The following is a 16,854-nucleotide window of genomic DNA, read 5'->3' on the forward strand; positions in this document are numbered from 1 at the left end:
GTAGTAAGATTTTTTTGTCTGTAGCTTAAGATTTCGATGACCACTGAACCTATTGAGGTTTTAATTTTAGGAAAGCTTCATGTAGGATTCAGGTTGGTTTTAGGCTATTGTGATTTTAGATTTCAGACTTGTGCCTAGTTTTAGGAAATTTTACCAATCTTACCTTCCAATACAGAATGCTCTAGCTTCTATACAGCAGCAATTGAATTGTTTTTCTATTTTTTCTAAACTAAATATTTTGCCTTGTAATCTTTTGTTATTTTGTATCTCCTTTTAATGAAAAATATATTAGTTTAAAAGCTACATATTATACATAATAGAGAATTATGTAGTTTCTTAAGAATATAACATCCTATTGTTTTTTTATCAACTTACATATTTTTATAAACATACAAACAATATACTGAAAAGTTATGATTTGTACACAGTACATGTAAAACGACAATTAATAAGTTGAAAGTAAATTTTAAATGAAAGTAAGGTACCCTTTATTTATATGAAGCCTACAATTTTTGCTTGATCCATAGCAGAGCCAACCCAAAGAAGGAAGGAACGAACGAATTTACTTAGATCAAAATTCCTTCTAATCCATATGTTTCATTTGAATTCCTTGAGCAAGTATTCTAAAGTGGGTGTATTGTACATAACTGTAGGTTATATTGATATTAACTCAATTTTTTTATACACATTTATTTGTTAATATCCTCCAGGGGAGGCCTATAAGGATTTATGATGGAGATAAGAATAATATAGGAATAGGTAACTTAAGTACAAGGAGCGATCATACTAATTTATTAGCTTTTCGCGGATATTTGAAGGAAAACTTATCAGAATAAAACCAGTTATGTTTTCACAAAGGAGCCGAATCCTAGGCAAACAAAACTGGTATTTATGATTTTTATTTTAATTTTCATGGAAATTTGTCTGTAATACGATGCTATACATGATTTTTCAAGATGGCAGCGAACCGGTTCTAATCCATCAGTTTAGTTTTGTATCTTGTCCTGTACACATGTTTTCAAGTGATTAGATTTGGACAAGGGTGATTCAAAAAAATATATAAATCTCTAACAAATTAAAGTTATAGCTGTAAAATGGGACCAAAAAAGATCCCTAACAAACCACCTCAAGTGACTCAAGTAAAATTGGACCCAGTCACTAGTGCATTTTTAAGTGAGTTAAAAGTTGATGTAAATAAATTGACATTAAATGAAAATTCTGTTAAAAGTGTTTTAAACACCCTAATTAAAACTATCGGTCAACTTAAAAATGAAATTACCCAGCTTAAAGAGTCAGGAAGTGAGAGTTCAAGCGACGAGGAAGAGTGGGAAGTAAAGGGTGGAAAGGGGAAGAATGGTACAAACTTGCCCAGAGGAGGGGGAGGAGATAACAACAGATGGAAAGGAAATGGTGTTCCCACCAACATACAGGCACAGGTCAGATATAACAGCGATCACATTGACCAGAACCAACAAAGAGCAATGAAAGGTACTTTATTATTTGCCTCACCAGAAAATGCAGCCAAGAACCTTAAGTCTATTCTAAAAGAGCCAGAAGAAATTGGTGAAGAACCATACACCCAGCAAATATGCGACACTATAGAGAAGTATTATGGTGTTCATATTGACCCAGCTCTGGATATTGAAGCATGCCACCCTACATCCAAAGGTTGTGGTATTATAAGGTTTAATAATCGCAGGATGGGCTCAGCATATGCTAAAATATGTTCGGCGATTTTGAAAGGGCCCAAGCCAACACAGCCCAGGAAAGAGGAGGAGATTGCAGTTCAACCTGGGGAAAGAAAGAGAGGGGCAATGGAGGGGAACGAGATGGAGGGTGGAGCGATGGAGGGGGAGGCATCAGTGGAAGGAGCCCAGAAAGAGGAGGTGAGAAAGGTAAAACGACCTAACTTTTGGTTAACTTTCCAACTCACAAAAAGGCGTTCAGATTTAATCAGAAAACTAAAGGAGCTTAAAAGGGATGGAAAGATAAACCATTTTACTTCTAATGAAAATGGTGTTATCAGTGTCACTTTGAGCAAAGGAGCGGCTCCTAAACGGCTTACTTTGGATTACAAAAATGACAACTCTAAAACTTACTATGTGGGTGAGTTACTCCAACTTGTCTCCTGTAAAATATGATAAACAATCCGAAAGTGAAAAACCCGAATTTTAAACTAATCTCTATCTGTTATCACTTAATATTTATTTTACTATGTATATGTTCTGTGTAAATTATCATAGCATTAAAAATGGGTTGTTTAATGCTTTTTTTTCTTTGGTACATTTAAACAAAAATAATATAAGCATTCAAATTAAAAATGGATGATGAGTTAGTTAATAATTTTGGACATAATTCTTTGCAATTAGATTCAAATTTAAATCATTCGTGTTCTTAATTTGTAAACTTTATTGGAAAGAGGGAGGAAAAGTTTTCAGTCTATAGTCAGAATATTAGAAGTATAAATAATAAAATCGACGATATACAAGAATTATTATCGGAGCTAGAAACTGAAAAATTTTCTTTTAGTATTCTATTATTTCAAGAAATTTGGGCAGCAAATAACGCACACACCACTAGATTAGAAAATTATCAAGATATTATCTTACAAACAAGGGAAGGAAAAAGGGGTGGGGGTTTAGGAATATATCTTAAGCAAAACTTAAGTTATGAAATTATTGATGAATTATCATATATTTTAGAGGGCGAATTTGAGACTCAATTCATAAAAGTATTTTTTGGCAAGAACAAATTTAAGATTATAGGCAACATTTACAGAATTCCTGGTGGTAACTTAAATAACTTTATAGAATGGTTTGGAGAAAAATTAACATTTCCTAAAACTGACCCAGTTTTAAAAAAATCTGATGAAATTATATTTGGGGGTGATTTCAATGCGAATTTTCTAAACTTTGATTCCCACAACCAAACAAATGATCTTTTGAACCTATTAATATCCTCTTCTTTTCTACCAATGATTACTCTACCTACTAGAATTTGTCAAAATTCAGCAACTCTCATTGATAACATTTTTAGCAATAAAAAGCAAGAATTTTATGAAAGCGGCCTAATTATATCTTCTATTTCTGATCATCTCCCAATTTTTTACTTAAATGTAACTTGTGAAAAAAATACTTCAAACCAAAAACAATATTATTATGATATGAGTCCAAATAACGTAGAAACCTTTAAAGAGAAACTCTCTTCACAAAATTGGGAAGGTGTTAATAATGATAATATTCCGAAAAGTGCCTTTGAAAGTTTTGGTAACATATTAGAAAAGTACTTTAAAGAGAGTTTCCCTTTAAAAGAAAAATGTGTAAACAAAGGAAAAGTTCCTATTAACCCGTGGATGTCACAGAAGTTATTAAAAATCAGAAAAGCCAAAAATAGGGCCTTTAAAAACAAACTTAAACATAGGACTGAATCTGCTGAAAATAAATTTAAATGCCTAAATAATAAATTCAAAAAACTTGCTAGAAAAGAGAAGAAAAAATATTACCATGAAAGATTTGAAGATTGTGTTACTGATATCAGAAAGACTTGGTCGCTAATTAACTTAATAGTCAAGAAAAAAAAGTGTAAAAATGACGTGCCTTGTGTTTTTACAGATGCACAAAAATCCTATAATACTTTCTCTGAGATAGCCAATGGTTTTAATGATTTTTTTGTTGATGTTGGGCCAAGACTTTCTGAATCAATACCTCAATCTTCTAAATCTTTCAGGGATTTCTTGGGGGATCAATATGATGAAGAATTTAACTTTCAGGAAGTAAACTCTTTTATTATCAATATAACTTTGTCCAAATTAAAATCAAAATCAAGTGTAGGAAATGATAATATCTCTATGAAACTTTTAAAAGAAATAATGCCAATAATTGTAAAGCCTATCATTCACCTGTTTAACCTCTCTTTAAACACTGGCTACATTCCTGATAACTATAAATGTGCAAAAATTATACCTATTTACAAAGCTGGTGAAAGAGATAGATTTGACAATTATCGTCCTATTTCCATACTTCCAGCCCTCTCTAAATTACTTGAGAAAATTGTTGCTTTTCAAATGATTAGATATCTTGAGGGAAACAAAATGTTATATCAACATCAATATGGCTTCAGAAGGTCAAGAGATACACAACAACCACTGATACATTTAACCAACAAAGTTTATGACGGACTGAATAAGCCCCAATCAGAATACAGTGTCTGTGTGTTTCTTGACCTTAAAAAGGCATTTGACACGTGTGATATACCAATTTTACTATCCAAACTAAAACACTATGGTTTTAAAGGTGTATCTGCAAAATGGTTTGAAAATTATCTAACTAATAGAAAACAGTATGTTGAATTAAATGGTGTAAAGTCCGAAGAAAAAGTATTAACCCATGGAGTACCACAGGGCTCTGTCATTGGACCAATTTTGTTCTTGTTGTATATAAACGACCTTCCAAATTCAACAACCTTATTTTGTAGCCTTTTTGCAGATGACACAATCTTTTGTAAAACCTCAAGTAATTTAGAAACCATAAAAACATCATTAAATGAAGAATTAGATAAGGCATCAGTATGGTTTAGGGCAAATAAACTTTCTTTAAATGTATCTAAAACAAAATACATGGTCTTCAGACTTAGCAGTATGCAACCTGTCAATAATAACTTTAGAATCTTCATTAATGGGGAGGAAGTTGAGAGAATCAGCAATGAAACAAAGTCTTTTAAATTTGTTGGGGTACATCTTGATGAATTTCTCAATTGGAATGAGCATACAAAAATGGTAAAAAACAAAGTTTCTAGTTCTCTATATGCATTAAATCAAATAAAAAATGTTCTCCCATCAAAAACTTTGAAAACGATTTATTCCTCAATGATTTTGCCTCACTTAAATTATTCTAATATCACATGGGGTCTCTCTAAAAGTAAAGATATTGATCAAATAAGAAAACAACAAAAAAGGGCAATAAGGATTATTGTAGGTGCTAATTATAATGCACACACTGAAATTTTGTTTGGACAATCTAAAATCTTAAAATTTGATGATTTGGTAAATTTAAACATTTTGAATTTTATAAGTAAATTTTTTCATAAGAAACTCCCAGAAAGCTTTGATAACATGTTTAAAGTTCTTTCTTCTCAGAGATCAAAAAAGTTACTGATAAGTATACCTAAAACAAAACATCTTGAATATTTTCCAGCAGTGTCATTTCCAAAACTTTGGAATAACTTGAGAAATGAAATAAGGCTTTCAGACTCTGTAAAGAAATCATTGTCCATGATTAAAAAAGATTATTTTTTAAACTATAAATCATTTCATTGCAACAAAAGAAAATGCTTTTCCTGTAAGAAATAAAATCTGTACCAACTTCTGTAACTGTAAATAGTTATTTAGTCAACCCACTTAATTATTGATCTATTAAATTTGTGTAAATATCTTTATATAATAAATAATTTTTGTAATTCTCGCTATAAATAAAATAATAAATGAAATCAATTAAAGGGGTTAATTTACGGCCTACTCCAAGGCTTAATTACTCCTTGCTATGCAATTTTTAAAATATGATTTTATATGTATATTTAATAATTTAAATGTATTGCATTAGTTAATAAATTCTATTCTATTCTATAATAATCGGTTTGGAAGCCATATTGAAAAATGAAATAAACAAATATAATTAGTAGGATAGCCCTTGCCTGTAAACAATTGTACTTGCAGGTTATTTGTAGGTTATAGGATCTTAAACACAATATCTTACAAACAAAAGTAGGTCTTTTTGCTCAATAAGGGGGGGGGGGAAGTTCTGACACATTTGCGTAAACCTGGTGTATAGGCTTTATCTTTGGACTGAGAGGATAGGTTATTAGGGATAAAATCATTCTTATATGATAAATTTCCTCCAGATTTAAGCTTTTTTGGATAGGCCTCCAGGTTCCGGAGCTCCAGGCCTCCAGGTGGTCTCTGTACAGGTAAAAATTAAAAATAAGATTTTTTTTTGAAGAGTTAGAGGTTAACTTAAAAAACAAAATATGCTTCTTTTTGATTGTTATTCACATATTTGAAGAAAAAACATACATATTTTGTCTCATAAGCTGACATCTAACTCTTAAAAAAAAAAATTTTTTTTTCATTTTTACCTGTAGAGAGACCACCTGGAGGCCTGGAGCTCCGGAACCTGGAGGCCTATCCAAAAAATCTTAAATCTGGGGGAAATTCATCATATAAGAATGATTTTATCCCTAATAACCTATCCTCTCAGTCTAAAGATGAAGCCTATACACCAGGTTTACGCAAATGTGTCAGAACTTCCCCCCCCCCCCCCCTACTCTATTTACTTATCAATATTTCTCATGTGAGTGGCAACAGAATATTTATTGGATCTTGATACATGAGATACTTGGATGTGAGTAGTTTAGGATAATTAGAAAAAAACTTTGTTCTTGGATTTATTCTTATTTGAATCTTATGTTATGATGAACTGTTTTAGGCGAATTTGAATAAGCAGATTTATCTAAAATACAAAGTAGAATGATGTCTGTCCCTTAAGATCTCGGTAACCACTGAACCGATCGGATTCTACCCTTCAGGGAATATACCTACTGGTCCTGTGGTGGTTTTAGGCTATTTTCTTGAGACACCCCCAACCCCTCCCCCCTCCAAAAAAATCGCCCTTCGGCTTAAAAAATATGCCGCTAGTAATATTATTTAACAACATATTTTAGTTTTGCAATTTTGATTTATCAGAGTTTAATACTAAAATGAAATACAATGATATTTTCAAAAAAATAGAAATATAAACATATGACTAGTTAGGCATATTATTAACACTTTTTGAAATCGTCTTCTATAATACAAAGTAGAACGATGTCTGTCCGTCTGTCTGTCCGTCTGTCCGTCTGTCCGTCTGAAGCTTAAGATCTCGGTAACCACTGAACCGATTGGATTCTACTCTTCAGGGTATATACCTATCGGTCCTGTGGTGGTTTTAAGCTATTTTCTTGGGGGGTGGGACACCCCCAACCCCCCCAAAAATGAAAATTTACCCCCCCCAAAAAAATACTCCTGGTGCTGCTGGTGCAGCTGGTGCAGCTGCTGGAGCTGGTGCAGCTGGTGCTGCTGGTGCTGGTGCAGAAAATTATTTTTTTTCTTGGGGCAAAGCCCCTAGAGGCTAGGGGCGAAGCCGCTAGTGTCTATATAAAGCATAGGACGTTATTGGAAGACAATTGTAATCTTTGTCCTAATACTTAATAACACCAAGTATAAAATAAAATACAAATATAAATGTACAGTACAAAAATAAATTGGATGTACTGTGAAGAGAATTAAGGGATTTGTCGCATTGTTTGTCAATGTACACACGGTACACAATAATATTCATGAAAATTTTGCCAAATAAAGCATTTACTATTTTATGATTTTTTGTTATTCATGACTAATTTTCTTATTACATCGTTGCACATTGCAGAGAAGTCGGGTCACCAAGACGTCTGTGTTATGTTTAACCTGAATATTTTTTCATAATACAATTTTGCTTCCTTTTATTGTTTGAATCTTTGCATTTAATAAATTTCAATAGTTTAAGTTTGTATATAAGTTCTTTTGTTTTGATTGTTGAAAAGCTTATCCACTCTGAAAATAACTACGTCAGTCGATCTTTGCCTCTTCATGACAAAGTTATAATTTTAGCATTAAATGTATTGATGTATAATCCAGACAACTACCTGACCCAAATGGCGGAGACCCTTTTTGTCTGCTAGCAGATTACTTTCTCTGCTTTTGAGGGGACTTGGCCGAGTTTATATAATATTTCCGACGCTATTGGCTGATGTCAAAGACCTATTACAAAACAGAATTTAATTTCTAACATAACTTCCAACTTCCCTTTAGATCCCCGACAATTTCTAAATAATTTCAGGAATTTTACCTGTTCCTGCGGGAGGAGCAAAATATAGAGGAAGATATGGATAGTGTGGCCTGTATAATTAGAGAATTTCTACAGGTAAAGATATGGATAGTGTGGTTTGTATAATTAGAGAATTTCTACAGGTAAAGATATGGATAGTGTGGCCTGTATAATAAGAGAATTTCTACAGGTAAAGATATGGATAGTATGGCCTGTATAATAAGAGAATTTCTCCAGGTAAAGATATGGATAGTGTGGCCTGTATAATTAGAGAATTTCTACAGGTAAAGATATGGATAGTGTGGCCTGTATAATTAGAGAATTTCTACAGGTAAAGATATGGATAGTATGGCCTGTATAATAAGAGAATTTCTACAGGTAAAGATATGGATAGTGTGGCCTGTATAATTAGAGAATTTCTACAGGTAAAGATATGGATAGTGTGGCCTGTATAATTAGAGAATTTCTCCAGGTAAAGATATGGATAGTGTGGCCTGTATAATTAGAGAATTTCTACAGGTAAAGATATGGATAGTGTGGCCTGTATAATAAGAGAATTTCTACAGGTAAAGATATGGATAGTGTGGCCTGTATAATTAGAGAATTTCTCCAGGTAAAGATATGGATAGTGTGGCTTGTATAATTAGAGAATTTCTACAGGTAAAGATATGGATAGTGTGGCCTGTATAATTAAAGAATTTCTCCAGGTAAAGATAGGGATAGTGTGGCCTGTATAATAAGAGAATTTCTACAGGTAAAGATATGGATAGTGTGGCCTGTATAATTAAAGAATTTCTCCAGGTAAAGATAGGGATAGTGTGGCCTGTATAATTAGAGAATTTCTCCAGGTAAAGATAGGGATAGTGTGGCCTGTATAATTAGAGAATTTCTCCAGGTAAAGATATGGATAGTGTGGCCTGTATGATTAGAGAATTTCTCCAGGTAAAGATATGGATAGTGTGGCCTGTATAATTAGAGAATTTCTCCAGGTAAAGATATGGATAGTGTGGTTTGTATAATTAGAGAATTTCTACAGGTAAAGATATGGATAGTGTGGTTTGTATAATAAGAGAATTTCTCCAGGTAAAGATATGGATAGTGTGGTCTGTATAATTAGAGAATTTCTACAGGTAAAGATATGGATAGTGTGGCCTGTATAATTAGAGAATTTCTACAGGTAAAGATATGGATAGTGTGGCCTGTATAATTAGAGAATTTCTACAGGTAAAGATATGGATAGTGTGGTTTGTATAATTAGAGAATTTCTCCAGGTAAAGATATGGATAGTATGGCTTGTATAATTAGAGAATTTCTCCAGGTAAAGATATGGATAGTGTGGCCTGTATAATTAGAGAATTTCTCCAGGTAAAGATATGGATAGTGTTGCCTGTATAATTAGAGAATTTCTCCAGGTAAAGATATGGATAGTGTGGCCTGTATAATTAGAGAATTTCTCCAGGTAAAGATATGGATAGTGTTGCCTGTAAAATTTCTTCAGGTACAAATCAGGGTGGGGAGTGGACATTTTGCTGTTTATTACACTGCCTAGTCTCAAGAGTTTTATATTAACGTTTTCTTATTCGTTGTCTTTGTAACAACTTTGGTGACTATTATTGAATTTTTATTGGTTGGTTTATAAAGAGAATTGTCCAAACGATTCAATAAGGGTTAATTTTGTGTATCATATTGGGGATATAAATAAATTTTTTGGCCATTGTCTTATCCTTTTAGATCCCTGGGTTGGGTACAAACACAAATAAACTTAAGGCTTTCATCTGAAAATGTACCAAGACATGTACTGTAAAGAAATTTTGCAAACTACTTTTATTACATTTAGAAAATGTTTTTAATGAAAACGGGTTATGGTTATTCTTAATACTTATAGATAATACCATTAATATAAGATTCATTTCCACCAATTTATTAATCATATTGAATGTTTTTTATACTTTATAAAAGGAAATTTTAAAAAATAGGGCAGGTAATGGATTGGATACATTATTAATTGGATCTTTCACCAGATTTTCATGTTAAGGTGAAACTTGTAGCGGGCTGTAATAACGATATCCACCATACATCCCCAACTCTTCTACTAGATTAACGAACTGACTATAAGCTAGTTCCATGTTAGCAACCTAAATGACGACAATTCACCCCCCTCCCCCCTGTCATAATATCCACGTATATTCTACATGAATAGGACCAACAAAAGAGAAGTCATATACCTTATTACTTTTATATCTTGATGTAACTGCAAATATATTTTCAATTTAAACTATTCAAATACTCAAATTTACTCTAATTGTCAGAATACTTGTTTCGTGTCTTTGCTTAAACTCATTAGTGTTTAATTTGGTTTAAATAATATGGTGGGGATGGATTGTTGGCAAAGTTTGTAATTGAAGAATGAAGATTATAATTGTTAATTAATGCTTTGTTGAAGTCAAACATGCAAATATTTATACCTAATAAATGGGTTTTAAATTTTCCTAAGTTATCTTTGTAACAAGTCAATACTTTGATGTTTATATTGAATAAAATCTAATATTATTTTGTTTTGTCTATCAGGATCCGAGCAGAAATACCCAGCAACCCTTTTTCTATATTAGAGAATTTATTGATTGGCTTTTCTCAGGTAAATATTTTACTATAAATTAAAATAAAAATTAAAAATGTATCCTTTATTACCTACTAGTCTACAATGTTAATTTTCCAAACCGTCAGCGCTAATTAATCTTAAGGACTAAAAATATTCTTTTTTTTTTTTGGGGGGGGGGTAGATGCACCAAATGAAATGCATACCATAAGAAAATTAATCGAAAAATGACTTTACACTTTTCTATTCAAAATGAATTGCACCCTCACAGTCACAAATATGGTAATTCAGATTAGCTTTTTTATTTGGTTCTGTGTGTGTTGATTTTTTAAAAGTTCAATTAAAATAATATGCCAAAACATAATCAAATGATATAAACTACGAAAGTACACTAATAAAACTGTTCACAATATTACAAGTCAAAAGCCCTTTTTCTAAATTAACATTTTTCATCAAAAAAGTTTACTTTTGTGCCATAGCAGTTTGAACTCAACAAAACATTTCATTTGATGATATTTGGTCACATAATATCTAACATTTCAAAATTTTATTTATATAAAAACCATCCATGGTGAAACAAAACTTTTTAAATCGATATAACGATATTAAACATAACCCTAGTATAGTAAGCATGTGTGTTTTCTTAAGCTTGGTGTAGCTTTTAAGCACTTCAAATTGTAGCCTTGTAAATTCTAACCGGTCAAACTGTAAGACTCCACTGATTGAATTAAATCACAGGAGGGTGTTTGTACCTGGTCTGCTTGTAATATAAATTATGTAAATTCTAAAATTCTAAAAAATTGTTATCTTATTTCATGCAGATTCGAAATACATATTCATTCATTCATTTATTCATTCATATTCATTCATTCACAAAAAAAAAGACATTTAGAATCATTGCTAGAAGGTGCTTAGAATCACTTGCTCGAAGGTGCTTAGAATCACTTGCTCTTATACCTTTAAATATTCTATTCATATTAATACTATTTAGCAGTTTCCCTTTTTATTTTCTTCGTCAATAATGTAGCTAGTTTTTGTAGCGTTATAAATTTTTCTATTTAAAATGTGCTATTATTAAATATTCATTTAACTTTCAAATTTCAAATATTTTATTATTTTCCTAGGAAGCAATATTCTGTTAGATTCAAGAGTAAAAACTGTTTATCAGGTGAGTTTTCATTGGTAGTTGCAGAAATACTATTTCATTTCAAAAAGAAATTTCTTTCTAATTTTTTTGGGGTGGAGGTAATTTTGTTGGGGGCGATTTCTCTAGGGAGGGTGTTGGTACCCTTCCCAAAAATAGTTACAAAACTTACCAGGACCTATAAGAAACTATCCTGTAAAGGAGAATTATTTCGGTTCAGCGGTTAGCTAGTTCCTTCGGTACAGACAGACATCCTTTCACTTTATTATTAAGATTGTTAAAAATTAAAGAAGTTTGCTATCTGTCCGTGCTTCTGGTTGGATGATTTAAACGGACTGAAGTTAAAAATTTTTATGAAAGGTTCGTATTTGTTTACTAGTGCATAATATAACAAATCACCTTAATGCTAAGACAAACGCAAAGTCGATATTGTCGATATTGTCATACTAGAGGTGGCGGGTTATAACTATCCCGCAATTCGCTAGATTTATTTAATGTTTTATTTACTTTTTTGGTTTTACATTAGAAAAAACCTTAATCTTCTTTTAAATGTTCTTTTTTTTATATTTTTCAATTGCTTATTCACATTTCTCTCTATTTTAATTTTTAATTTAATATATTAAGAAGCTGTTTCGTTTATTAAATATGTATATTGCAATTTTTTATTTTGTTTGAATTGTGATAGCTTATATTTTTACATTTTTGGAATTTAATATTTTCTTCCCCAAAGGGTTAAATTGTTTAGTTCCCCGTAGCTACCGCAAAAAAACTTGTGTCACTACTGTCTACTTCTTCAAAATATCCGTTTCTTTAAATTTACATCATTATATACCAATTCCTTTTTTAAAAAATGGTCGAAATGATATTTATTAGGACATTTACAATAGCAACATAAAATTAAAATTTTATCTAGTCCGTGAAAAATAGTATAATTGGATTCAACTAAGCAGTCAATGAGAGTTATTACAGAATGATTTAACTACTATGAGTTTTAAACACAAATCCTTTGGAAAATTTGAGCTCATTTATAGACATTTATTTCCTATATAGATCTGTCATAGATCTTGAAGTAATGAAGCAGGCCGTTTTGTACATGTTAAAAGTTGGAAGATTCTATAAAACAAAAGTAATCGCAAATATAGTATAGAATAAAAATCATGATCCTGATTTTAAGTTTTTAATAACAAGTTTTTTAGGACATGAAACGGCCACTTTCCCACTATTGGATATCAAGTTCACATAACACTTACCTTACAGGTAAGATTATACACTGTACTTACTTTCCCACTATTGGATATCAAGTTCACATAACACCTACCTTACTGGTAAGATTATACTCTGTACTTACTGTCCCACTATTGGATATCAAGTTCACATAACACCTACCTTACTGGTAAGATTATACTCTGTACTTACTGTCCCACTATTGGATATCAAGTTCACATAACACCTACCTTACTGGTAAGATTATACACTGTACTTACTTTCCCACTATTGGATATCAAGTTCACATAACACTTACCTTACAGGTAAGATTATACACTCTACTTACTTTCCCACTATTGGATATCAAGTTCACATAACACCTACCTTACTGGTAAGATTATACACTGTACTTACTTTCCCACTATTGGATATCAAGTTCACATAACACTTACCTTACAGGTAAGATTATACACTGTACTTACTTTCCCATTATTGTACAGTTACACTGTAGGTACTTACTGCCATTTTTAAGTACATTATTATTTTTTTAAAGGGGGGGGGGGGGTAAAATGTGGTGACTCTGTGCACACGACATACCAGCAATTTTATTTTGGGCGCTACTCCCTTAGTTTTAGAGATAATTGAGTGAAATCTTTTTGGTTGTGTCACTTATTACCCAAACTTTTGTATTTTTCAAATTCTCGTTTATCAAGGTATATCTTAAATTCAGTGCTTATATAAGAATTAGGAACTTTGTCATGAGCCTAGCATCACTGAATATCTTACATTATAATACTTTGTGAGAGAATGACAAGGAATTTTTGTTTATAATTCTTGGTATTATTGTTTCTTTAGTTTTAAAATAACTGTATTTATCTATAACCTTGTTATCCTCGTTTGGTTAGCACGTTTACATAATGTCATATTTATAATATGTCAAGTTGTAGCTAAATATTTCTTTCTTACATTTGGAGAGCTTCTATTATCGCTTTTAAGGTCTTTATTTTAATAAATAAAAAGATTAAACAAGACATTTATCTGCTAATATTTAATTAATTTACATAAAATTATTAATTTTAGATGTTAGCCAGTCAATAGATATTTTTATTTGAATATTTTGATATTTAAATTGTTGCTATGATGTAGGTGACCAAGTTGCTAGTGATTCAAGTGTAGATGCGTATGCCCGTTGTTTGCGGATGGGTTGTCGGTCAGTTGAGCTTGACTGCTGGGATGGACAGGTAGTTTTTTTTTCTGGCTAAAAGGGTAAATTTTGTGGGGAAAAAAACAACAACATTGTCTGAAATTGATTCCAAATTGCCTAATTCGGCGAAAAATATAAAAAAAAAATTGGTGGGGGCGGGGGTCCTAAAAGATACCAAAACTTTGGGTAAACATTGACTCATCCAGAAAGATGTTACCCAATCTAATGGAGTAGTACATAAAATGCTTGTATGTCGTTGTTACACGATACGCCACTTGTACTCTCTTGACTTGCCACTTGCACTCGTTCATGCTTAGTCCCCTTTAACATTTTTTCCTACCATCTATATACAGGGGTGTATATTTTCAAATTTGACACTGCTGAGGGGAGGGGGGGGGTTAAAAATAATATGTGGTTGGGGGGGGGGGGGGGGGGAAATGTAAAAATTAAGAGAACTGAAAGCATTTTTTTCATTTTTCTCACCTTTTTGGTGAAAAGAACTAAAAGAATATGTGGGAGAGGGGATAATATGAATAAAATAAAGAGTTTTGAAAATATTTCTCCATTTTATTTCCTTCCTTGCTGGAAAAAACTAGGAGGGGAAAAAATAAAAAAAATTGCAGCAGGGGAAAAAATTAATCTTGTACAGAATATACACCCCTGTCTATATAACTTTGAATACCAAAACTGGAAAAACATGAGCAGTTTTTTTAATAATGCATAAATCGATTATTCATGAGTTTAGAATAATAAAAAAAATTCTTAAAACTTAATAGTTATTTCTCGCATCGTATTATAAACGGCTTTCCGCGGATATAGAATGTACAATTATAAGATTTAAACCAGTTTTTTTAGCCTTCGGCACCTCGGGGCTAAAAAAACTGGTTTTAATCTTATGATTGTACATTTTTATATTCGTGGAAAGCCGGATATAATACGATGCTAGACATAGTTTTTTCGTATGGATGAGAACCGGTTTCTATCCACCGGATTCGAAGGAATACGAGAAAAGATATTATAAAATTCTAGGATGGGTACCCGTTTATCTACCATGGTCATACAATGACCAGTAAGATAAAGTTTAGAGATGTGGTCAAAGCAATCAAAGAACATGCATTTGTCAGGTAAGCTTCATCCTTGTTTTCATGTGTTCTCATGTTTATATTGACAAAATTGAAAAGTGTTAATATTAAAATATTTTTATATATTATTTTGTTTGTTAAAGAACTAAAACAAACATTATTAAAAATAATTGTATTTACTTTACTTTTTGTATCGAAGAAATTTCTTATTTGTTTTGATATAAAAAATGTTGGACTAATTTTAAATTTAATACATATTTTAAAAGAATTGTCGTCACTATTAATTTCATCAAAATAGAAATACATTTAAATCAGGTTTTTACTGAATTTTCGTCAGATTTCTAAATTGTGTGGAATATTAAATGCATTGTTACTCTGCAATTGTTAATGCTCGTTTGTTTTACCGTCTGGTTTTCTGAGGTTCGCCTTAATGTATAAAAATCCTTTCTGAAGGGAAGCCTAAAAGATTAGGGAAGGTGTGTATGACCACATCGGATTGTTCTGATAGTGAATAAAGGGATGTTAGAATTTCGCGATCAATTAAAAATGCATGATAATTCCTTATGCAGTTAGGCACAATGTAGAAAGCTTAGTAACTCTATAATCCCTTTCTAAAAGTCCGAATGTTGATTTTTAGCATATACATATATTTTTTATATTTGTTCTTTGGATATGGTCCCTTTCGTGAATCGCCTCTTGAGGGGCATTTTGTCGCATATTCACAGTAGCTTTTAATAGTTTATTTTAGGTTAGGTTAGGTGATTGCCCTGCAGGGTTAGAGCCTTTGCAGGGGCTAGAAATAGGAGAAAAAAGCTGCTGTGAAAATACGACGAAACGCCCCTAAAGAGGCTATGTCACAAAAGAGACCGATATTTTTATTGATTTACCTGTCTTATATGTTACCTCGCACTTATGTATTGATGGTTGTTTTAGTTCTGAATATCCGGTTATCTTGTCAATAGAAGATCATTGTTCTCTGCCACAACAGAGAAGAATGGCAGAATGTTTCCAGGTAATGATACTGATATAATGGAGGTATTTATTGCAGGGATCTAAAGGGAATACCTAAGACAATGACCGACGAATGGATGTAAATTCCCAAATGATGATACACAAAATTACCCATTTTGTAGATGACAATTAGTGGTTGAAACATTTAATAGTATGAAAATAAAAATTCAATAAAAGTCCCCAATGTTTTTAAGAAAACGATATTTTAAGACTTTGGGGACTAGAGTAATAAGTAGCCTAATGTCTCCTTCCTCCCTGTATCTATTGACACTAATTTATACACAAGCAATTTAAGTCCTTATTTCTATTTTGTTCTTATGTAAATGGTTTAGTAAGATTCAACTATAGAAAACGAGAGTTGTATGTATATTTCAAATTCAATTATTATACATATGACAACGTTTATGTAAGTGGATTATAGAAGAAAAAACAATTACAATTAATCATAATGCAAAAAAGAACATAAAGTCAGTCATAAGTAAATAATTGCGACTTGACACCTCATTTATGACCATTAGTCAAGTTTGAGGGTTTACCCAAGCCGCTGTTTGTGTTTTCTGATAAGGGAGTAAAAACAAACCCTTGGAGATATGATTGCAGTTATTTACACTGCATTAAATTAAATGCGACTTAACTGGTGTTTATTATGTGTTTCTATTGGAATTTGTTTGTATATATAGAAATAATGAATGTCATTTAGAAGTTCAAAAATGTAA

The 16,854-nt window shown here is 31.7% G+C and overlaps 1 protein-coding gene across 1 annotated transcript in view; it reads left to right on the plus strand.

Annotated features, from left to right (window-relative positions):
- sl (small wing phospholipase C gamma 1) overlaps positions 1-16,854 on the plus strand; it is a 48,053-nt gene that overhangs the window by 1,472 nt on the left and 29,727 nt on the right. The window contains exons 4-12 of the mRNA XM_080151590.1: positions 1,284-1,895; positions 7,908-7,991; positions 9,060-9,119; positions 10,464-10,530; positions 11,616-11,659; positions 12,832-12,892; positions 13,988-14,082; positions 15,075-15,169; positions 16,061-16,139. Of these exons, the coding sequence (XP_080007716.1) occupies positions 1,284-1,895; positions 7,908-7,991; positions 9,060-9,119; positions 10,464-10,530; positions 11,616-11,659; positions 12,832-12,892; positions 13,988-14,082; positions 15,075-15,169; positions 16,061-16,139 (1,197 nt within the window). The remainder of the gene's footprint in view (positions 1-1,283; positions 1,896-7,907; positions 7,992-9,059; positions 9,120-10,463; positions 10,531-11,615; positions 11,660-12,831; positions 12,893-13,987; positions 14,083-15,074; positions 15,170-16,060; positions 16,140-16,854) is intronic.

Source organism: Acartia tonsa, chromosome 2 (assembly GCF_053477335.1).
Source record: "Acartia tonsa isolate MP-2025a chromosome 2, ASM5347733v1, whole genome shotgun sequence".
Lineage (NCBI taxonomy): Eukaryota > Metazoa > Arthropoda > Copepoda > Calanoida > Acartiidae > Acartia > Acartia tonsa.